We start from the raw sequence: 24371 nt of genomic DNA, 5'->3' as shown, positions 1-24371 counted from the left end.
TGGGAACTGACAAAGAAATACATAACAGTATCAATGTGTGAATGTATTCCAAAGGCTAAAAGGCTGAATATATAGGTGTAAAATAGATGAATGAGGAGCTTAAGTGAGAAATCTAGAAGAAGGCACTTTAGAGGCAACACAATATGAATAATGGTAATAATCAGTGACACAAAGAGTATAATATTGTCTATACATAAATGCTAGGAGTATCAGAAACAAAAGGGTAGAGTTTTTGCCCTTGGTCAATATGTTGGGACCTCAGATTGTAGGCATTAGTGAGGCCTGACCATCACAAACAGACATATGAACTAGTATCAAGCATAAAAAGGTACATTATTTTTAGGAAGGATAGACAGGGCAGATCACACATATGCCACAATAAATAACTTTTTTATTATATAAACATTTCATCATAAGACATTAACAGAGTCCTGTGGGCTTCTTGTCTGGGTTGATTTGTCAAAGAGTGGTTAATTATCAGTAAGAACAACAATAGGAATTGAATTCAAAAAACAATAGTGTGCAGTAATAATTAGAATTACTCTGTGTATACAGTCATGTTCATGGATTACAAACTACTGGGTTGAAATTAAAATTACTTAAAATATATAGCTGATAAATTATTGAATACAATTGAGGATAACAATTTCCCCACACTTTTGGAATACTGAGACAGTCATTTCAATTAAGATTAGGTTTATGAAGTAAGGCTTCTGCACTTTCTTTATATAACGTTCATGTTTATATGTGAAATCTATGTAGTAACTTGGCATTTTGCCATTGAATCCTGTGGTTAGCATTTTCGATTCCATGTTGTGCATGGCCAGATTTGCGAAGTTTGATAAGGCAGAGGTAGTCTTGATGTTTAGAGATGTGTTTATTTATAGATCTTCCTGTTTGTCCATAGTAAGACAAGTTACACAAATACGGTACTTTGTATCTACCAGGTAACATCATTGGTGAGAGTTTGTCTTTTGGAGAAGGTAGGTTGTGAATTTTGTTGATGAGTTTGTAAGTAGCAACAAGTTTACATTTTTTTCATAAATTTTTTGCCACATGTTCAGATATGCCTTTAATATATGGAATGGGAGTCCTATGGGCTTCTTGTCTGGGTTGATTTGTAGACAAGTGGTTAATTATTTTTTGGGTTGTAATTGGATTATATCCATTTCTTAAGGCTGTTTCTTTGATAATTTCCAGTTCTTGTTTTAGGGATTCTTCAGAAGAACAAATCTTGTGTGCTCTGGATACTGAAGGTTTTATGATGCCATATTTTTGAGATGGATGGCAAGCTGATGTATTATGGATATAACGACCTGAAAAAATTGGTTTTTGGTAGATGAAAATGGATCCATCTTGTTTGTGCTGGATGTGTACATCAAGAAATGAAATACTTGTTTATGTCTCCTTTTCTAGTGTGAACTTGATATGAAGATGCAGGCTGTTGATTTTTTTGTAGAAATGAACAGAGTTCAGATTCTGTGCAACTCCAAACTGCAAAGACATCGACATAGCATAGTCACATTGTTGGTTTTCAGTTAAGAGCAAAAACTCAACTTCCTCAGCTCAACATGTCTTCTATGTGTTGAAGAAAAAAGTTGGCTAAGTTAGGTGATAAGTGTGAGCCCACTGCTGTTCCTTCCTGTTGTTCATATATTTTAACCTTTCACATGAAGTAATCTGATGTGATTGCAAATTTGAATAACTCCACTATGTCAGGTGGAAATTTTTGGGTTAACAATTCTACTGTTTCTTTGTGAGTTCAAAAGTCAGCTCAAAAAACTCAACAAGTTACTGGATGAAACAACACCCATAAATAGATCAACATATAAACATGAACGGTTATATAAAGAAAGTGCTGAAGCCTTACTTCATAGATCTAATCTTAATCGAAATGACTGTCTAACTATTCCAGAAGTGTGGGACATTGTTATCCTCAATTGTATTCAATAATTTATCCGCTAGCATGTGCACTACTGTTTCTTGTTATTTGAATTCAATGCCTATTGTTCATTAAATGTACTGATGGTGCCTTATGATAGATAGACTGATTCATTCATTCATTCACATACACACATTAGTTGAAACCTGTCATGTGCCAGTGAGTCTTGAAGCCATCTGGTGTGAGGTAGAATCTAACAAGATCAAATACATAGCATGGTATTGTTACAGACCTGGTGGAATGGTTGCTGGTGATGAATGCATAATCAAATAGAGACTATGGGTGCAAAAGAAGTAATTATAATAGAAGACTTGAATTATCCAAACATTGATTGGGTAACAGTAAAATCTCATGAAAAGAACGAACCTTAATTTATCGAGCTGTTATGAGACAACTTCCTCAAGCAGCATGTGACAGAAAGAACTCTAGGTCAAAGAATGTTAGACTTGATTATGGTATCAGAGGGCATTTCAGTAAAAGATTTAACTATTTTGCCTCCAGTTGGTGACAGAGATCATGCGGTAGTCACTCGAGAAGTGACTAAGTTCATGAATGTTCCATTCAGAAAATGGTTACATGCTGAACAAAGAAAGTAAGAAATTATGACCAACTAAGGAGTATATGGAGTGCAGTGCAATAGTATTGGTTGCTGGATGGGAAGAATATCAACAGTACACTGAAAGCATTTAAAAAAAAATATCAGAATGTGTCCCAAGAGTTAAAAGAATAAACAGGGTAGGAATCAAATGGATGTGTAATCTTATTAAGCAAGAGATTCATAAGAAAAGGATAATGTAGAAGGAATACTGTGTGATGTCTGTTTATGAAAATTATAAACAGTAGGCCATAAGAATCACAACTGTTGTAGAGAAAACTAAGTCTGAATATGAAAAGAAACTAGCTCTACAAGCTAAAGACAAATGAATTCTATCGATATGCTGCAAGCAAAAGAAAGAATGAAATTGAAAGAACAATTCTACTGAATGCAGATGGTATGAGAGTGACAGATGCAGAAAAGGTTGTTCAACTAATGAGTGCCCATTTTGCTAAAAACTATCAACTTGGTGTATTCAACATTGAATTCACTGCCACCTGTTCACTGGATAGAAACTCAGGTGTATGAAGAGGAGGTATAGAGCTGTTGAACAAACTGAATAAGAATTCAGCAATAGGAGCTGATGGGATATTAGCACAGGTGCTAAAAATGTTTTCAGCTGAACTGGCCATTCCTTTAACCAAAGCTGTATAATTTGAGTCTTAGAACAGGGAAGATTCCACAGGAGTAGAAAGAATGTATGGTAATCCTACTGCACATGGGTGGTGCAAAGACCAATGTATCCAACTATCGACCAATGATTATCTCAGGAATGGTGTCGAAAATTTTGTAAAAGTTGGTTACAGCTGGCATTTAGAAATGCATTGGCAGTAAATCTCTACTTTGTAATGAACAGCATGGGCTTACTAAGAAAAGGTCATGTTTTTGCAACTTGCTCACATTCTGTAATAATGTTATCATTGAACTGGACAAGAGGAATGGATACCCCATGATACTGTTAGGATCTGCTAAGGCTTTTTTTTTTTTTTTTTTACTGAATACAGCATGGAAGACTGTTCTATAAATTGGAGAATTGGAGAATATGGGTTTGGATTATAAAATATTACCGTGGATAAGAGGATGGCTGACTGACAGATATCAAGGAATGGTATACGGGGAATGCGAGTCTACAAGATTTAAGGTAACTAGATTTAAACGTACAAGTCTTCCTCTAAATATGGCATAGAACTTTTGTCCCATTCAATGTTGTGATTGGTTCATTGTTATAATAATAACATAAAATATAATTCTAGGTTAGCCCTTCATTTCTCAAATACCAATCACAACATTTAATGGGACAAAAGTTTTATGCCATATTTAGAGGAAGACTTGTATAACTGAAACTTCAAAGAAGCTACTGTGGTAATCCATTCAAAAAGGTAGCCTCAATAGGAACCAAGGGATAATCTTGCTGATATATGGAACACCCTCATAAGATCACTTAGCACACCAGAATTCAACTTCAATGCAAATTACAGAACGCACTTGCATAACAATGTGCGACATTACACACGATCCATGCGTTTGATGTAACGCATCTTTTGAATTTGTATAAGTTTGAGTATTTGTTTATGTTGTTTTAAGCTGTTTTTTTTTTTTTTTTTTTTATCACCTTATGTCCAGACAAAGCCAAGACTAGTTGGTGAAACTAGTCAGCTTAATGTGTTATTAAAATCTTTGGCCAATATATCCCAGTCTAATTTTATTATTGAATTAAATAAACTTGATGTCAATAAGATGTGATGACATATCACCACACGTCTTAAGGGAAAGTTCCAGGGAACTGGCAGCAGCATTGGCATGCCTGTTTATTAAGTCTTACAACAGTACAGGTTCCAAAGGAGGAGTGAGAAAGTAAAATTGTTCCACTGCATAAAGGTGGTGATAAGGCTGTGGCTACAAATTAAAGAGAACCTATATAACTGGAGTTGTGGTAAAAGGTACTAGAGATGTTGGTGGGAAGTAGGATACAAAAATGGTTGACAACAGCGGTATTCTCTGCTGTGTGGCAGTATCAAAAGTTTTTGCAAAATCCAAGTACACCACATCTCTCCTGACATGGCAAAATGCCTTGGACAGGGGAGATGCATATACAATGGTGTACTCTGATTTTATAAAAGCTTTTGATAGACTGCCACACAACAAATTGTTAAATAAATTAAAACAGATGGGACTGGCTGTCAACAGGTATCTGAAATTTGTATATATGGATGCAGTAACCCGAAACAGGAAGGTCACTAGTAGTATGCCACAAGGGTCAGTTTTGGAACCATTGTTGTTCAATTTGCATATTAATGATATTGGGACAGTTTTAACTAGCGATAAGCAGCTGTTTGCAGATGATACAGAACTGGGAAGAGCAATGCAGATTCAAGCAGATATTATGGCCTTACAGGAGGACTTGAATAGATTGCAAGAACAGGCAGGTAAGTGGAACTATTAGTTTAATGTTGCAAAGTGTAAGATTTTTGAAATTTGGTAAACACTTGGTGGGGATACTTTAATTTAAAGAAAGCAGAGGAGATGAGAGATCTAGGAGCGATGGTTGACAATGACCTGAAATTTGGGGGCCACATTGGATAATGACAATGATGCAGAGGACCCTGACATGCAGCAATAAAGAAGTTATTGTATAAGACTGTGATCAGGCTTCATATTGATTAATGATTTGGTCACCAGGATTTCATAGTATTGAGGATATGTTAGAAAGGGTCCAGAGAAGATTCACAAAAGTGGTTGGTGGTCTTTGGAATGTGGAGTACGAGGAGAGATTGAGAGAATGTGAATTACAAAGCTTCGTGAATAAGGAGGGGGGGGGGAATATGATTGAGACATATAAGCTAGTCAGGGGTTGTTATGAGGTTGATAGGGAGGAGATTTTTCATAGAATGGGAGAAGAGGGATAGGAGAAGAGGCCATTGCTGGAAACTGTATAAGGAAGGTGTGAGCAGAGGATAAGGAGAAGGTTCTTTGCATGGAGAGTGGTTGACAAGTGGAATGCATTGCCTGAGTGTTGTGAATGTAGATACATTGAATCAGTTTAAGGCACAGTTGGATGAGCATCGTGTGTGACAGAGTGTAGCTCCTCGCAATGAGTCTCTGACTCCATGGAGGTCAGATGTTAATAACTGTTTTTATGATGGAAATGGCAAGATTTTCATCCATAAAAACACTGATTTTTCATCCCCCAAACAAACAGAGCAGCAAATAGATCATGAAAATCAAGCCAATGAATATAGGACAATTAATCTTAACAGTATTAATTAAGTTTCTATAAACATATATAAGCAGTTATTTCATTTATATTGCTATTTATTTCATTCAATTAATATTCCTTTATAGCAGTTATTTCTTTTTTTTACTATGGATATACAAGAAGTAACCTTGCATGTTTAAATACTATTCTGATATTTTGCCAAGAAGTGTATACAGAGGGCTCTACATCAAATTAGTTTCAAAAAAGTTTCTTGGAAGTGCATGTAGCACATTGTAATTTTGGGAATTGCAGCCATATGGTCACCTTAATGGTAAGAGTATAGACTGATCCATTTTCACAAGGATGAAGTGGGGCAGCCAAGTTATGTAGACTGTTGATATTTTCAGCTGTAGAAATGAGAATTCCTTGTGTGTGTGCTTATATTCTGCTAACTGGAAAACAGATTCTGTTTATCAGCACAGATATTAATGAAGATCAGTTCTATATATAAGGGGGACCAGAAAGTAATCAATTATTTTTAATAGTTCATTTTTAACTGATTTGTTTTTTTAAAATAAATTATTAAATTTGATTTTTATTTAAATAATAGAATTACTTTTTTATTTAAAAAATCTTTTTTTTTAAATTTCAGATTATTATTTTTTAATATGGCGGACTTTAAAGTTGAAGGGCACCATTTACACATTGTATGCTGTTTTTGTTTCACCAAGGAAAGAATGCTACTGAGGCTACCAAAATCACTTGCTCAACTTATGGAGACGTATTGAAGGTTAACAAATGTCAGCGATGGTTTAGGAGATTTGCAAAAAAAATTTTGATCTCTCTGATCGTCCTCCATCTGGAAGACCTCTTACTCTAGATGACGATGCTCTTAAGACTCTCACTGAATCAGATCCAAAACAAACCATACAAGAATTAGCAGAGAAACTTAATTCATCATGGTCAACTGTCCAAGAGCACTTACATAAGAGTGGCAAGGTTCTTAAACAGGGTGTATGTGAACCGCATGAACTGTCAGACAACAATAAAGCACAGAGACGGACGATTTGCAATTCATTGTTGACCAGACCACAAAATGACCCCTTTTTAGAACGAGCCGTAAGTGGTGAAGAAAAATGGGTGCTGTACAAGAATATTAAACGCAAAAAACAGTGGCGTTCTCCAAATGAAACAATTCCAATAGCTAAAGATGGACTTCATCCACAAAAGGTTTTGTTGTGCATTTGGTGGGATATTCATGGAATTATTCATTACGAACTCATGGAACAAGGTAAGATTATCACAGTAGCCATCTACTGGGAACAATTCAAGCGACTACATCAATCATTGTTAATCAAACATCCTGTGCTTGTCAATCAAAAAGGGGTAATTTTGCAGGAAGATAATGCAAAACCACATTCTGCAAGAATGACTCGAGAAAAAATTAGGCAGTTAGGATGGTAACTTCTACCACATCCTCCATATTCGCTGGATATTGCTCCTTGTGAATATCACTTCTTCAGGTCCTTAGAACACAGCATAAGAAATAAAACCTTCCGTTCTCAAGATGATGTACAAAGGAGTTTGATATCATTTTTTGCCAAGAAAAAACTTTTTTCAAAAAAGGAATTCTAAACTTAGTAGATCATTGGAATAAGGTTATAATTAACGATGGCGATTATATAATTGAATAATGTTAATTTTTTCTTTAATAAAATTTATATTAAAAACATAGCTCAAAAATTTATATTGATAAAAAATTGACAAAAAATTGATACTTTCCAGTCCCCCTTATATATAGAAGAAATAGTCCCATCGATGGTTTGGGCTACTTGGAATTACAGTCAAAGCAATTAAGATTACGTGGTTAGTGTTTTATGTCTCAATTGCACATGTCTGGTCAGTTTGCCTCTTTTGCAAGATGAAAACCCTCCAAGTCTCCAGGAAGAAAAACCCTGCCACTTCAGTATGAAACCAGGTAACTAACTTACCTTCGGCTAAAAAGGTTCTCAAAGGCTGTTCACATCCAAGGCAGGATTCAAATTCATCATTTCAACCTTCCATCCCCATGTCCACCAAGAGTGGACAGGTTCAAGAGTATATTAACAACTTAAGTATCCTAGACCAGATTCATCATTCTAAGAATAAAACCAGAACATAAAAAAAAAAAAACACACATCGACTTCTAACACTTTAGCCAAGTACTGATTTATCACCCATAAGAACCAAAACATACAATTCAGATTTTCAAATTCTCAACCTTGGACAGAATGGCATGTAGTTCCTCACATGTATAATGTCTCCATTGCTTTCATCTTTTTTTTTTTTTTTTTTTTTTGTATAATTAATAATAATTACATGCTCAATACCAATCATTATTTCTTAAGTGTTCATAAAACTATATACTATAAAATAACTGTAATTTTTATTAACTCAACATTAAAGCAGCAATTGATGATTAATATTCATAAACACATCAACTGCTAGTTGTTAATTTACTAATTGCTTAACTACCATATACGAGTTAACAGTAACCCATAGGTCATGCACATACACACCAAGATATAGTATAATCTTTTAATTAATGGTTTCACACCTGAAAGGGGAAAGTAAATATAATTTATTACTGCTATATATTTTGCTCAATATGTCGTGAGGTTCATTCAGAGAGAAGGCATAAGAACTAGTAACATTTAAATTCTGAATATACGAATGAGTCATACAGCATGCATATAATACCAGTCGTAGCTATACAGTAGGAGGAAACACTAATTAATACAAAATTATAAACAATTAACAGCAATCACCAACCCCCTTTTTTTTTTTGTAAAAAACACCAGATATTCATTTTAAATCAGGTTCATCTGCAGAGTACTATCAAAGGATTTGTTGAAATCTACATAAATCCTAACAATTGACAATCTCTTTCCATCATGACTTCAAAAGTTAAATTTCTTGTGGTTGATCAACCCTTAATGAATCCCTGCTGTATGCTCAATGATTTATCTCTAAAGGATATAGTAAATACAGTTCCAAATCAATTTTCTGCTAGTTTATCAATGAAAGACTTCTTTTCAGCCATTTTCTGTCAACTGCTGGACGAAGGCTTCCTCCAGTTCTTTCCATCTTTCTCTGTTCTTGGCAATGGTTGACCAATTTTCCCAAACAAAATTTGACAGTTCATCACTCCCAAGTATTAGATACTTGGGAGTGATGAATACACTCCCTTAAACCAAGTATATAATTCCTTGGCATCTTTAATTCATCACTCCACCTTCTTTTAGGACATCCTCAGCCTCGTCTCCCTTCTTTTTATCCAGTTTCATTAGTATGGTGGTCACTCATCTTCTCTTCTGGATAGAAAATGGAAATGGGCCAGATGTCTGGCCCATTTCCATTTTAGTCACTTATAATCCAGGTGTTTAGCTTCTTATCTTTTAATGTGATGCCTAGATCAACCTCTCCATTTTTCTTCGAGTTGTTGCTTATTTGCCAGTGCTTTTGTTAGAGACCAAGATTCACAACCATATGTGATGACTGGAAGTATACACTGGTTAAATGTCTTCCTTTTTAAACAGAGTGGGACATCATTGTTTTGAAAAATGCTTTTCAATTTTCTGAATGCACTCCAGTCAAGTTGAACTCTCATATTTATTTCCTTTTGGAGTCCACAGTTTAGATCAATGAGATGACCAAGTATGTATATGAAGATATTCTTTCCAAGAAATTGTTTTCTATTATGTTTTTTGGTGTCACAAAATGATGTCTTCTATCATTATATTAATGTCTTCTGGAGTGTTTGTAAAAATTATATCATCTGCATATCTTAAGTGCGTTAAGTTTCTAATGAAATTTTATTATTAATGAAAGACTAACTGGTCTATAATTCTCCATTTTATGCAAAATACTTGTGAATTGATATTATACTTTCAAATTTCCAACCAATAATGTTTATTATTCCTTAAACTCATACACTAATGAGGTACTCAACACCACTTTCTGGCAAATCATTCTATCCATTTACTGCCCTCCAGCAGAAAAGCCTAGTCCTAAAACCCTTGCTAACCATACCCTTTCTCTCTCTCTCTCTCTACTATGTAGTGAAAAGCCTTCAGTGTCAATCCTATAAAACCCCTTTAATAATTTACTTTTCTATCATATCCCCTCTTATTTATCTATCAGTTAGTTTTTGAAGTCCACAGTTCTTCCATCTATTCTCATAAGGAGCATTCCATAGACCTGCCACAATCTTAGTTGCTCATCTCTGTATCCTCTCCATCCCCTTTATTTACAGAATCTATGGAACTGGATCTGAACACACTAGTCGAGATGTGGCCTTAAAAAGGATTCCTTTTTAAGGCCTCATGGAACTCCTTAATACCTTTGCAAAATCCAGCAGTATTACTGAATAGCCATTTCCTTTATCCAACTTAATTGTCACTTTATTATAAAAAGTACGCAAAGTGCTAAAGCAGCACCTACTTTTCTACACAAAACCATCGTGCCTCAGTAAAGTATCGTATTCCTGTCTATCTAGTCCTGAATTCTGTCTTACCAGCTTCTCCAATACCTTAACTACCACTCCTAAAATACAGATTGGCCTATAATTTACAACTTCTGTCTTGAAAACCTATAAATCAGATACTATACACTGCCAATCAGATACTATAAACGTATCTGATTGGCAATGCTCATTATGGGGATGTGGAAACATGTATAAATAATAACAATAAATTTTCTCTTCACAGGTACCGCATGGAGTCAAAATACTCATCGCAGGAAGACCCACTATCCATTTAAAAAAAGAAAGAAAAAAAACTTTTCTAAATTAAAAGAAAAAAAAATGAATCAGTTGAGTGAATAGCCAACCAACCAATCTATGAACACAATCAAATTCCTGATATGTACCTTAAGGGGGGGGGGGTACATGAATACCTATATGTATTCTTATAACTTTTTTTGCTTTTAATATATAAATATTAAATTCAACTCTTGTTGAAGCCTTTATCCTAGATTAAAATTTTTAGATCACTGCAATTTACATTAGGCTGACTGAAGAGCTTCAAATTTGAAAAAGGACTTATGAAGAATTTGTGTTGTCCTATAAGATCCTGTGGCTGGAAGAATTGTTCTGCAAGACCAGATTTCTCAGCTTGGAGAAAACTGATGCAATCCATATGTACTCATCATCTGATGCCAATGGTTCAACCTAACTGGTCAAAACATGAGAGACCGCAGGGACAGGGAATCTGGTACCCCCAATGCAAGCTAAGAGGAAGTTTTTCTTTAGTGGAAGAGCAGGATAGAATTGTCTGGAATCCAAGTTTTTTTTTTCTTTTCTCTTTATTGTATTATCTTTCAAGAAATGCCTTATATAAGAAATGGAAGTTCTCTTGATATCTGACAATAGCTATTAGTAGGAAAATAATTATCCAAGATATGGATTCCGAGTACCTGTTGAGTATCATATTGCCTAATGCACTGCAATTCTTGTCGGAGTGTCCTCAGAAAAGCAGATGACCTGTGTCCTGTGGATAAGTCTTGACAATTCCAAATTTTTGGAAAAGGGTAATGCACTGAGTACAGCTTCTTATTAACAAAAATAGAGAGACATCAATTTTCCTCTTTACAATTTGCATTTTTCATGTTGAAGAAATTTCTGAGTACCAAAAGTTAACAAAAAAGAATTCCAGATGATTTTCACACCAGCAAACAAGATTTCTTTATCCTACCTTCCACTAAAGACAAGCTGCCTCTCTGGGTTCACCCCAGAGTACCAGGATGTCCATATTTCTGCAATCTCAATTTTGGCCAAATAGGATTATACACATCCAATGATCAAAACATGGAGTTTCAACAGGCTGCAAGATCTTATGGGACAAAATAAAAATTCCTTAGAGAGGTTCTTTCAAATTTAGACTCTTCAAAGAAACACAGGAAGCACTTCATGATCAACCTAACCTAAATCACAATGGTCTAAAAATTCCAAGTTCTGGGAAACAATGAAATTGAACTCCTGCTAATCTAATGTTTAAAATATATTTGTACACATTTAGAGGTTGGTTGGTTGGTCCTTTCATTTTTTTCTTATATGTACACCATTATGCAAGATGTTTAAGGGTCAAAGCTGTATAACTGAGAGGAGACCTCCACATAGTCTTTAAAAGGAATGTGGAGAACCGACCAGGACTTCTGACCTAATGTCCAATTCTCACCTTCTCGTGGTGCACCCTGTTGGGTATCTACCTGGATACTGAACGAACGAGGATGGGCTGCCAATTTGGGACTTAGCCGACCAAATTGTATTCTTATTGGTTAAACCAAAATAAAAAATGATGGTACGACATGACAAAATTTCATGCCGGCTGGGGCGTCGCCCGGTTAAACAAGGCCCCCGTTGTTTTCACCAGGGAACCAGGGCGAACAGCGAAAAGTCAGCTACTGGAACAAATCTGAAAACAAACCCCAACTCAACATCACCAGAGTTAAAGATCGATACTATCAACGTAAGAAGCCTGAATGGCAAAGAAATGGAGCTAACTGAGGAATTAGATAAGTACCAGATCGACATAATAGGGGTGACTGAAACAAAAAAGACCAAAACTGGCAAGATCTTTCTGAGCAATAAATACAAAATGTAATATTCAGGCAATTACAATCAAGGAAAAGAAGGAGTAGCCATAGTATTCAACACAAAATACAATGCTAATCTTCTTGAATGGCAGGCAGTCTCAAGTAGTGATGTGGGCAAATATGAGAATGGGGAACTGGACAATGAGACTTATTTGTGCCTATGGTCCCACAGAAGGTTCTACTAAGGTAGAAGTGGAGGAATTTTTTGAGGCTTTAGAAAAAGCAACTGAATAATGAAAAATGAAGAGTTGGTCCTTGTTGGGGATCTAAATAGCAGAGTAGGAAATGATTGTGAGACATACAAAAATATTTTGGGAAAATTTGGAGAAAAGAGCAAAGCTAATAATAATGGCAAATATCTATTGAATTTCTGCTCAGGACATGGACTGGTTATTACTAACAGCATGTTCCAACATAAAAATGTGCCCAAATTCACATGGAGAGAAGAGGCAAGGAATAAGAAAAGTCTCATTGACTATGTTATTGTTGATAGTGATGTTTTCTCCCTGGTGCAGGAAACCAGAGTGTACAGAGGATTTGAAATTGGAAGTGATCACTATTTAGTCTTGAGCAGGATAGAATTGAATTTCATATTGAAAAGAATAACATGTAAGAAAGTTTTAAAGCAAATAAAAATTGAGCAGCTCTCAGATGTGAACTGTAGACTAAAATAAACAAAGATTATTGAAGAAAAAATGAAAGAGTTTGAGGACAGGAATCAAACCTTGGAGATTCAGTGGCAAACTCTGAAGAAAACATTGACTGATTCTGCCAGAGAGGCATGTGGTGAGTTGTCTGCAAGGATAAAAATATCAGAACTCCCTGGTGGACACAGGAAGTTAAAGAGGCAGTGAAGGAAAAGAAGAAAGCATATCAAAAGTTCCTGGCAAATAAATCAGTTTGTGCTCTTAGAGAATACAGAGACAAATGCAAGAATGCTAAACACTAGCTAAATAAAAGTCATGGGAGGACTTTGGCAAGAATATAGAAAATAAATAAAGAAATTCTGGAGGTTGTTGAAGCTTAGGAATGAAGGAAAGAGTGCTGTAAAAGGAGTTAGAGATGATAAAGGTGACATGAAAATGGGAGAAAAAGATATCCTTGAAGTATAGAGTAATTACTTTATAAAACTGCTAAATGAAACAAGCAGTGATGACAGCACAGTGGTAAAAAACACTGATCAGGAATGCAGTCAGGAATACATATCCATAGTTGAAGTAGAAAAAGCCATCAAAGGCTTGAAATGTGGAAAGGCAGCAGGAGTAGATGATATTCGACCAGAAATGCTGAAGTATGGTGGTATAAGGGTCTTACAGTGACTGCACTGCATAGTTCAGAAAGCCTGGACAGAGGGACGAATTCCCAATGATTGGAGTAGAGCTCTAATAGTACCCATACATAAAAAGGGAAATAAAACTGGTGAGAATTACAGAGGTATTTCCCTACCGAGTGTTCCTGGCAAGATCTATGCAAGTATACTTGAGAAATGGTTGAGAAGAATTGTGGAAGAACAAGCTGGATTCAGGCCAAATAGAGGCTGTCAGGATCAGATCTTCACTTTACGACAAACAGTCGAGAAAGCATGGGAATATAACAGAGATTTGTATTTAAGTTTTGTCGATTTGGAAAAGGCATATGACAAAGTGCCAAGAGAGAAGCTATTCAATACGCTACAGTTATATGGTGTCAATGGGGCATTATATCAAGCAATACTTAGTCTTTATTTGAGTTGTAAGTCAGCAGTTAGAATTGAAAGAAGTACAGGAAGATGGTTTAATGTTAAATCTGATGTGAGACAAGGATGCACATTATCCCCTCTGTTATTCATTATCTATATGGATCACATTATGAAGGAAAGTGGTATTAAACATGATATCAAAAGTGGAAATGTTAATTTCAGCTCTTTGCTTTATGCGGATGATGTTATACTTCTAAATAAATCTGCTACAAGTCCAAGATTCTCTGACTAAATTGAATAGCTGTTGTAATAGATATGGTATGAAGGTCAGCAATAAAAAGATAAAGACAATGAAAATAGGCAGAATCATTGAAAATGTCAACTGTGTTGCGAATGGAAAACCTGTGGAACAAGTGAAACATTTCAGTTACTTAGGCACGATTTTTACTGAAGATGGTAAATTAAATATAGAAACAGACAACAGAATTAGCAAAGCTGGTATGGTAGGAAGTCAATTGAATAAATTCATATGGAATAAGAGCAAAATTAGTTGGAAATTAAATTAGCTATATACAAGACAGTGTTCAAACCAGTTTTAACTTTTGGATCTGAATGGTGGGTCAGAAGTAAAACACTTGACCAAAGACTAGAGACCGCAGATATGAGAGTCCTGAGAAAGATTATAAGCATGAACAGATGGCATCAATGGCAATATCATATTAAAAACGAGGATATTAGGAAAGAACTTGACATTGTCAACATCCAGGAATGCGTTAGCAGAGCTAATCTCAGGTGGTATGGTCACTTAAACAGAATGAGCGAAGAAAGATTAGCAAAACAAGTGTTCTCTGCCAGGTTGGCAGCAAAACGACCCAGAGGAAGACCAAGATATAGGTGGATTGATACGGTACAAAGTGCCTTAGATGATAGAAATATAATATCTGATAATGTTGGAGTCTTGACAAGTAACAGACTGATTTGGAGGAAAATTGTAGATAGGAAGTTAGTAACGATGTAATTTTCTTCATGTAGTACTATACTATCATATCCTGTACACCCCCTTGAGGGTACATGGCAGGAATTTGATGATGATGACTATTATGCACATGTTAAAATTGTTTATTTTGGTAAATTTCTATCTTTATACATTTTCTGTTTACATACACCTAATAGAAGCCTTGTACTATGGCCAACTTGTTATGTCTATATGTTTACTGTTAGTGCCATGTGTATGTTTACTGTTTGCCATAGATTCCTAATAGTATCTAATAGAGAACAAAAAACAAATGTATGCTTTCATTTTCTTCTCACTTCATGTAAATGTTCTCTCAGCGTGTCTACCATGATAATACAATGAAATAAAACAGTTATCTTAAGACGAGTATGTTAAATGATTTACTCTAATCAATTTGTTTATTCTCGTAGACAGGCTTATATGTTGGTTATGCATTTCTAAATAACTTAGGGAATTGAAACAACGTAGATCCGAATATAAATTAAATTATATTTTAATAGATATTTCCGATATTTCGGCAATGTCACATTGCCATTTTCTAAAGGAACTTACAAAAAGGCAGGTGCACACAAGGCAATAACAATACAGTATAGCCATTCTGGTCTTGCAGACCATGCTCTGGATACTCGCCACAGAATACAATGGAAGAAAGCAACAATAATACACCGGAGCAAATATAAATTCGAAAGATTATTTATGGAATCAGCCTCTGCCCTAAGAAACTCTCCAAACCTCAACAAATTTGGTTGTATGCGACTGCCCCAAATTTGGGAGGCATACATCAGCAGACCTTCAGCCCAACAGCCAAGAACGCCTACTTAGCCCTCCAGAGGGCACCATCAGGACTTCTAGGAGAACGATAGCTTCAAATCTTCATTCTCAGTTACTGTATTGTTATTGCCTTGTGTGCACCTGCCTTTTTGTAAGTTCCTTTAGAAAATGGCAATGTGACATTGCCGAAATATCGGAAATATCTATTAAAATATAATTTAATTTATATTCGGATCTACGTTGTTTCAATTCCCTAAGTTATTTAGAAATCAATTTGTTTATATAGCAAGGCCATCTATTCTGATGGCCTTGCTATATTAATTACACTTAATGTGTATTCAATGTATTTTTTAAGACAAACAAAATTTCTAACAACAACTTTTTTTGGCATACTTGTGTATTAAATTTGTATATAAATTTATAGTCAATTTCTATCTAAACAGAAAGAATAAATCTTCAACTTTCATCTCATCTTATGTTAGATAGCAAGATATACAGCAGCAGCTCAATAGTAAAAAGATGAAAAAGCAGTTTTAGCAATTTGCTATGATTTATAAAGTCAACTGTTTATTTAGTTAGTTATGATGAACAGACAAAAATGGGGAAAAGTAATGCTAGTTGATCTCTTTTATTCAAAAGGGAAATTAGCAATTATAAAAAAGTTGATGGGATTTGAATACAAAACTAAATCAGTGAACAAGCTGAAAGAGGTGAATGAGTTGCTGCTTTTCCCCCAATTAAATTTTTATAATTTAAATTTTATTAAAATGCAGTGGATAGTTGTTTGAGTATTAGTTATTTAATGTTTTAAGCAGGTTTCAAAAAAACATTTAATTTTTGTTATGTTAAATATAAAACTGAAGAAAAAAGAAGGGTCATGAATGCATTTATTATTTATTTATTTTACATATTCTTTATTAAAACACTTCAAAATAATAGCACATATCATAGCAGGAAAAAAGCAACAATCATGAACACTCAAGATCTTTTTGTTCTAACTAATCACAGTAGGCACAATACCTACTGTAATATAATTAATTTTATTGCATTAGTTGCATGTAATGCAAAGCATTAATGGGTGCATAATTTGTTTAATTGTAGTGAGTGATTCTGTGAAATTAGAGCACTGAGCTATAAGTACTGGACAACTGCTTCAGGATTTATATCTTCCTTAAACTAACTACCATAAGTTGCATAAAGATCTGTTTCCCTATAAAGGAAAACCATTCAAGTGCAGAAAGTGTGTACACTTTCTGCACTTGACAATGATTTCTGATTAAGATTATGAATAAACAATTAAAAAAAATGTTACACTTAGGAAAAATGGCGATGAATTCTTACCTTTTTTTTTTTTTTAATGAAACTGTTTCATAAAAATAACCTTTAATCAGTCATTACGAATGAAGGAATTATACTACCAAGCTAAGAATAATTTTTCAAAATTGTGACAAAAATGCTATTTGTGTGGTAAACAAATTCAAAACACTTTCCTTCAGCATTGATTACCACAAAATATTTTTGCTGGCAGAAAAAAATTTAATCAACATATAAAAGATTCTCTTATTTTGTTTCATTAGCAATTAAATATAAGACAAAGACTAGAAATATAAAAAATATATTGCACACATTTAGTTTTAGATATAAAGGAACTGTTTCTTTCTAGTAACATTGACTACAAGATGCAGCTATGAACATGGGTTAATCTGGTTAAGCTTCAATCAGGGAAGATAAAGAAGATTCTTGTCAGAGAGAGAGAGTCAATAGAAATAAAATCTTATTTAAAGGGTCAAAAAAAAGAGGAGCAGCAACAAATTATACTTCTTACAAATCTTAAGAAATTATTTTTTTGCCTTGACTTAAAAGTCAAAAACATTGGATACTCACTAAGTCAATAGTATAATATAGTTTACTAATGAATTCTTGGCTCTTTTTCTGTGCATTTTGGACCTGTGACATTGCATGTTGGGACATCCTGTGTTTCAGTTTATCAGAAATTTGGTTTACTCTCTCTCCTACTGACAATGCTGTCTTAGGTGTCTCTTCAAATTCTTTTGGTACTAGATAAAAAAAAAAACAAAAAAACTTTAAATAAAATAATTTGGATTATATATAAATTTAAATGATGTACTCTTATACATAAGTTTTAATATATATTTAAATCAATATATTAAAATATGGAAAACATGAAATATTTGTTCAGTTATTTCTCCAGAAACTAGATGAAATGATTTTACAATTGGTTCATCCAGTTTTTCATCAGCATTGCAACATATAGCATAAATGCAACACTCTGTTATTCTTGTAATGAAGGTACAGTATTGATGAGAGTAAATCATCTAGATTAAAGTTTTTTTTTTTTTTTTTTTTTAAATGTTGACCCCCACTCATGAAAGGTCACAAGCCCTACAACACTACAGTGTAGGCAAGTGATTAAGGAGAAAATGTAGCCCTTTAATATTTCTTAGAGTGGGAGGTTGTGCTTGATAGAAAAAAATAGTATGGGGGAAGATTGTTCCAAAAGAATAGAGGTTGGCAAAATGAAGGAAGCTGATGAGAAGTTAGTTCGGTGTGTTTGAAGCTGGATAGTGTACGGATGTTGGCCAGTGGCTGCTCTAGTTCTTCTATGGTTAGAAGAAAGTGAAAGAATGGTAGCAGCCAATTCAGAGGCACAATGCCCATGAAAGTACCTATTGAAAAGACACAGCACTGAAACAGAGCACTTATGATAAATTGACTGAAAGGAAGTCTGTGAGGGAAGGTTTGTCTATTAAGCAGATAGCCCTGTTCTGAAGACCATCAAGAATTCTTAGAGATCCTGGGTGCTCCACACCTAATGTGGGAACAGTACTCCAAAGTTAGATGGATCTGAGACTTTAATCTTAGAAGTTAGGAGGAGGAGAAGTAATGTTTACTATAGAAAAGAACACCAAGCTTTTTTAGAAGCTAAGGAGACTATGTGAGTAATATGTTTGTAGCAGGATAAACTGAAGTGCTTAATAAGAAGCACTTCAGTTCTAGCTTTATTTTAAATGCCAATTCCACTCAAAAAAAGGTTGGAAAACTAAACACTTTGTGTGTGGGGGGGGGGGGATAAGGAATGATCCAGAAATTTTTCACAACAGCCCAATCATGGAATTTTCAAGTCACTTCAGGTCTACAAGCAGGATGGTGGTCTCAAACTGGACAACAGAGCTGTCTATAATCTAGACTTCCACAAACATGCATGAATAAATTGTAATTTTTGCTATCAAAATTCCATGACATCTACTGCCAAATCACTCACTCACTCACACACACACACACACACACACACAACCTTGCACAAGTTCCAGTTTCATAACAAAAAAAGGACAGTCACTTGTCTTTGTCCATTCCCTTTAGTCGACCTACTGAAAAATCAACATATTGTCTACCTGACAAATACCTCTCAACAGTTAAATGTCTATCATATCATCTCTCATATTCATCTTCTATTTGCAAAACACTGAATATTACATACCCTCAGTTTATTCTCATAGTCAAATGTTCCACCATACTGATATCATTTTTGTCAACCTCTGAATCACTTAAGTTTTTGTCCCTTCAAATTCCAAAAACTAGATCATTATTATTATCATCATCCATGTTGGAAGTTTAATGGAATATTATCAGCACTGAGAAAGGATTAAAACTAATTTTAATACTTCCAATATTTCGTCTCCATCACAGAGACATCTTCAGGGATTACAAAAAAAAAAACTTTTGTAACAACACACACACAAATATAATACAATAGTGAGTGAAACTAAAGTCACTATCTAGGTGGTGTGCCCTCTATGGTCATTTACAGGTGGCCTAGGATGTAAAGAGGGATCTCTGATAATTAATGTTTCCCAAATTTTGGGAAGTTTAATGCAACCATATTTGTTTAAATTCGGTCGATTCCCGAGTGCAGATGCAGATTCAAAGAATAGTCCTTTTTTGAATTTACTATAGTGAAGCATGGTGTTTTTTTTCCAGGAGATCCTATGGGTTGTATCCAAAACATGGTCTGCAGGACCAGATTGACTATACTCATGATTGCAGATGTATGACTTGTGTTCTTCTAACCGGATGGTGTTGATCTGCCTGTCTGTCCGAAGTAGGCCAGTTTACAAGCACAAGTAACTCTATATACTCCAGGCACAGAGAGGAGGGAGCTGGTCTTTGGTGGAATGGATAAGGGTAGCAAGTTTAGGTGGGCTTAAAAGTTGTACTTTTTTTAATGATCTGGCTATTTTTTCTGATGTACCACAGATGTAAGGTATGGTTGATGGCATTTCTGAAGTCCTTCTGAAGAGATGGTCAAGGAATGGAGAAAGACTTGATTTTTTTTTTTTTTAATTCTGTAGTCACTATAGCCATTGGAAAGGAAGGTGTTGTGTATGTGTTTGAGTTCGGTTGAAAGGGCAGTTTTACTGGAACAAAGATTGTGGGCTCTATTGGTAAGAGTTTTAATAATGCCATATTGCTGAGAGAGGTGGTGGTGAGAGAGTTTGTGAATGTATGAGTAGTTTTCTATATACAGAGAAAGAAAGGCTATCATTAGGAAGGCGTGTTACTAAGATATCTAGGAATGGTAAACTATTGCTATTTTCCTTTTCCATCATAAACTGGATTCTTGGATTCAGGTGGCTGAGGAAGGAATCTAATGTGTCTGGGCCATGAGGCCAAATAGAAATCGCATCATCTACATATCTTAGCCAGACAGGTTTTGGAGGGGAAGAGTCTATGGCTTGTTTTTCAAAATTTTCCATGTAAAAATTGGCAAGAGGAGGGGTGAGAGGGGGGGAACCCATGCCAGTTCCCTCTATCTCTTTGCAGATTTTGTTCTTCCAAGAAAAATAACCAGAGTTGATGACAAAGGAAAAGAGCTCTAAGATATCAGAACGAAAAACGTTTTTTAAGGGTGTCAATGAAATGATGTCAAAGCTGACCAATATGGCTGTATTATTTAAAGTAAGATTTTCAATTAAGTTTTTAAAGTGGTAGTGTTTATTTTACATGAGATGTGGTAAGACCAGTGAGGAGGGAGGGGGGGGGGGGGTCAAAGAGTTAGCTAGCTGCTTTGACAAATTGTCAAAGCAGCTAGCTAACTTTTATTATGAATTTTAGGTAAACATTATATATGGGGGGGGGGGCAAGAACCGAATGGTTTGAGTTTTTTTAATAATGTCAGAAGGACACTTTTTTAAGTAGGTTTTTAAATTTTTTAACTTGAGTTTTTGTGGGATCATGTTCAAGTGGTATGTATAGGTAACGCGATCACAAAGAATAATATCCATTTTCCGATTATATCCAGAGGAGTTAAAAACGATTGTGGCATTACCCTTATCAGCTCTGGTGATGACAATACTTTTTTTCTTTCTGTAATTTTCTGAGGGCAGAGAATTGTCTGGAAGATAAATTAATTTTTGGAGCAAAATGTTTTGCTCCAAATTTTTGTAATTCCCTGAAGATGTCTGTGGCAGAGATGAAATATTGGAAGTATTAAAATTAATTTTAATCCTTTCTCAGTGCTGATAATATTCTATTAAACCTCCAACATGAATTCTTCACAGCACTTAAGCCTCAACACATGGATTATTATCATCATCCTAAGACACCCCCCCCCACCCCACACACATGGAGCCAAAGACTCACCACAGAAGTTCCCTTTGTCATACATACACAGCCAATAATATGGTGACTTAAATACATTCAAACTCTCTGCAGATACCACACTCTCAGGTGATGCATTCCAAACTCATCATGCAAAAAAAAGCTGCTTCTCACTTCCTTACTCAGCTTCTAGGGATGACCTCTTGTTCCCTCCCCATCTCCCACCAATTTATGAAAAACCTCTTCAACATGAATCCTATAACAACACCTTACCAACTTGTCTTAACCCTTCTTCATACTCTACATTTCAGAGACCAGACACTGTCTTAGTCAATTGCCTCTTGACCCTTTCCAATAGCTCTTCATTCTTTTGAAAACCAGGTGACCAAATCTGTGCACAGTAGTCCATCTGTGGACTAAGCAAGGCCTTATTATACAATGAAACCAGAATTTGTTATATTGCCCTCACAATAATGGCAATGTGTCCTCTAATTCAGATCCTTATCCACCATCACTCCAAGACTTCTTATTTCCTCCATCTCCAACATTTTATTCTCACCAAGTGCAAATTCTACATTCCATCTTTGTTTCCCAAATTTGAAAACTTTACATTTTGCAACACTGGACTGGCACCCCCCACCCCCCATTCAAGTCTTTGTCAGACCATAAGATCTGCTCTACTCACTTCTTCCAACTTTGCATCATCTGCAAACAACCGAATATCTCCATTCAAATCTTTCCCAATATATTACCATATAGGTTAAATAGCAATGGCCCTAACTTGCTGACATTATCAGCCAATTGGCAATCAAATGCAATAGTCAAATATTCAACCACCATCTGCTAGTTTGACTATCAACCTATCATTTGGTAATCTATCAAATGCCTTTGCAAAGTCTAAGTATTGTCTATCCATCTCCCACATCCAATGCTGCTACAAGTAAGTCGATTACTAAAACATTACCTCCTTTTAGCAAATCCGTGCTGTCCAAAGATAATTACATTGTTGTGAACCTAATTATGGATCCTGATTCTCACCAGTCTTTCCAACACTTTAACCGCAAACCTGACATATAAATTGGCCTATAACTTGAATTCTGTCACTTCCTTCATGAAGCAATACAATCTTGCCTTCCTTCCACTCCTTTGGAATTTGACCCTATGTAAGACTCATATTAAACAAATATGGCAAGACAGATGTTAACTACCTAGCACATTCCTTCAAAATACATGGTGATATATCATCAAGCCTCATTAACATCAAGTTTGCTCAATTCTCCATATACCTCTTGTTCACTCACAGTCAGCCAGTTACTATTACTCTCCTTACTCACCCACTGCTGTCAAACTATCCATGATGTTTATGAACTAATTAAATATCTCAACTATATCTTCCACAGCAGTTAAAATTCTTATATCATAATTTTCTCCAATCAATGTCATCCTACCATAATCTTTTTTTTTTTTTTTTTTTGGTGGCTATATATCAAAAAGATTCTCTAGGTTTTTTCTGGCATCACTAGCTAACTCCTGTTCATACTGTTATAATCTGTAATTTGTTGGCTGTGTTTGTTTTATCCTTACTTTCATATAATGTTATATCGTAAGTTCAATCCTATTATATATTAACTTACTGTCTCTAGAATCTATCCTTTTGCTTACTCAAAACTTTGTACAATCAAAGTCCTACCGGCTACTCTATTGTTATGTCGCTATCTCTCTATATTATATCTTATTCTACCTCTATAATAACTCTCCTTCTAATCTATTGTCGTGCTCCTAAAATACTAATTCAGATTTATTTCCTCTTCGGATATTGGCAAAATTAATATTTCGCTGCGCCAGCCAATATCCTATAACAGAAGAGACTCTTGTTCAGGGAAATAATTCAAAATTTAAAAGGATACACACAATTTATCTCACGCTAGCGCTGTGCAGATTCAGTTAGCAGTCGTAGACCGAATCTCACTTAAGCAATTATATCTAAATTCCTTCCCGCCAAAAGGTTCAATTTCATAAGTGGTGATTTGAATTTGTAATCAGGCATAACTCAGGTATAAGGTACAAAGCATGTTTATTGCAAAAACATAAAACATTTTAGAGTTATTTAAGTTTAAATACTCAATGGATCAAAATTCACTCTAAGTTAAGGGTTATACTAAATCACAATGAATCAGAGCAAGTTAAATCCTTCAATTATGAAAGGACAAGATTAGGTTTAAGCAAAATACTACTACTATATAATTCCTTTCACAAGTTACTCACAGAATACTTATTGAACACTTTCATTAATACTCTATCAATGATTACCTTAATTCTAAATTTCATTTAAGCAAGTCTAGCCATTCACAAATCACTGCCTATTTAACAACAACTCTTCTTTGTTCCACAAGGGCTTAATTAATTCAGTCAAATTCTCACTAAAGGTTCTCTACTAGTGTCCTTTAGTTACAACACACACAAATCTCTTGTTCTTCTATACAAATTTTTAACATAGAACGAAGACTCTTACATTACCGGATCCTTTCAGATTTCATGCCGCCATCTCATGTAGGTCTGGATTACCGTACTGCATATTCTTCGGCTGTCTTTGCGCCTGGCGATGTACTACGCTTTTTCTTCTAATCGTTTCCGACTGTTGAGTGCTGTCTACCGCTCTGCAGGAAACATTCTCTAATGGGACATTCTGCTAAGGCTCGATTCCACATGGGCCGTCATATCGCGACCAGCTCTGCTTGAAAATCTTCAAGCATTCTCAAGGAAAGAACCTGCCGTCCGTCATTCCTGTAGTCAACTCGCCGCTCTCTCATGAATCCTACCGACAAACTCCCCCTAAAACTCGAATCTGGCACTCTAAGATCAAAAGGTCAAAAATCCCTGTAAAACGGCGTGCATCGTCCTTTGTTCGCCCTCTATTCAATG

At 35.2% G+C, this 24371-nt stretch overlaps 1 protein-coding gene across 5 annotated transcripts in view; it reads right to left on the bottom strand.

Moving 5' to 3' along the window:
• The window catches only part of LOC150099675 (perilipin-2-like), a 144943-nt gene that overhangs the window by 24377 nt on the left and 96195 nt on the right, over nucleotides 1–24371 (bottom strand). For all 5 annotated transcript variants that reach the window (XM_090403669.1, XM_090403670.1, XM_090403667.1 and 2 more), the window contains exon 6: nucleotides 17715–17887. In XM_090403669.1, the coding sequence (XP_090259795.1) occupies nucleotides 17715–17887 (173 nt within the window). The remainder of the gene's footprint in view (nucleotides 1–17714; nucleotides 17888–24371) is intronic.

The sequence above is a fragment of the Typopeltis vanoorti genome, chromosome 14 (assembly GCF_054136105.1).
Source record: "Typopeltis vanoorti isolate ZY-2024b chromosome 14, IOZ_Tvanoo_1.0, whole genome shotgun sequence".
Lineage (NCBI taxonomy): Eukaryota > Metazoa > Arthropoda > Arachnida > Uropygi > Thelyphonidae > Typopeltis > Typopeltis vanoorti.
Note: the sequence above shows the minus strand (reverse complement) of the source record. Positions and strands in the feature narration are given on the sequence as shown.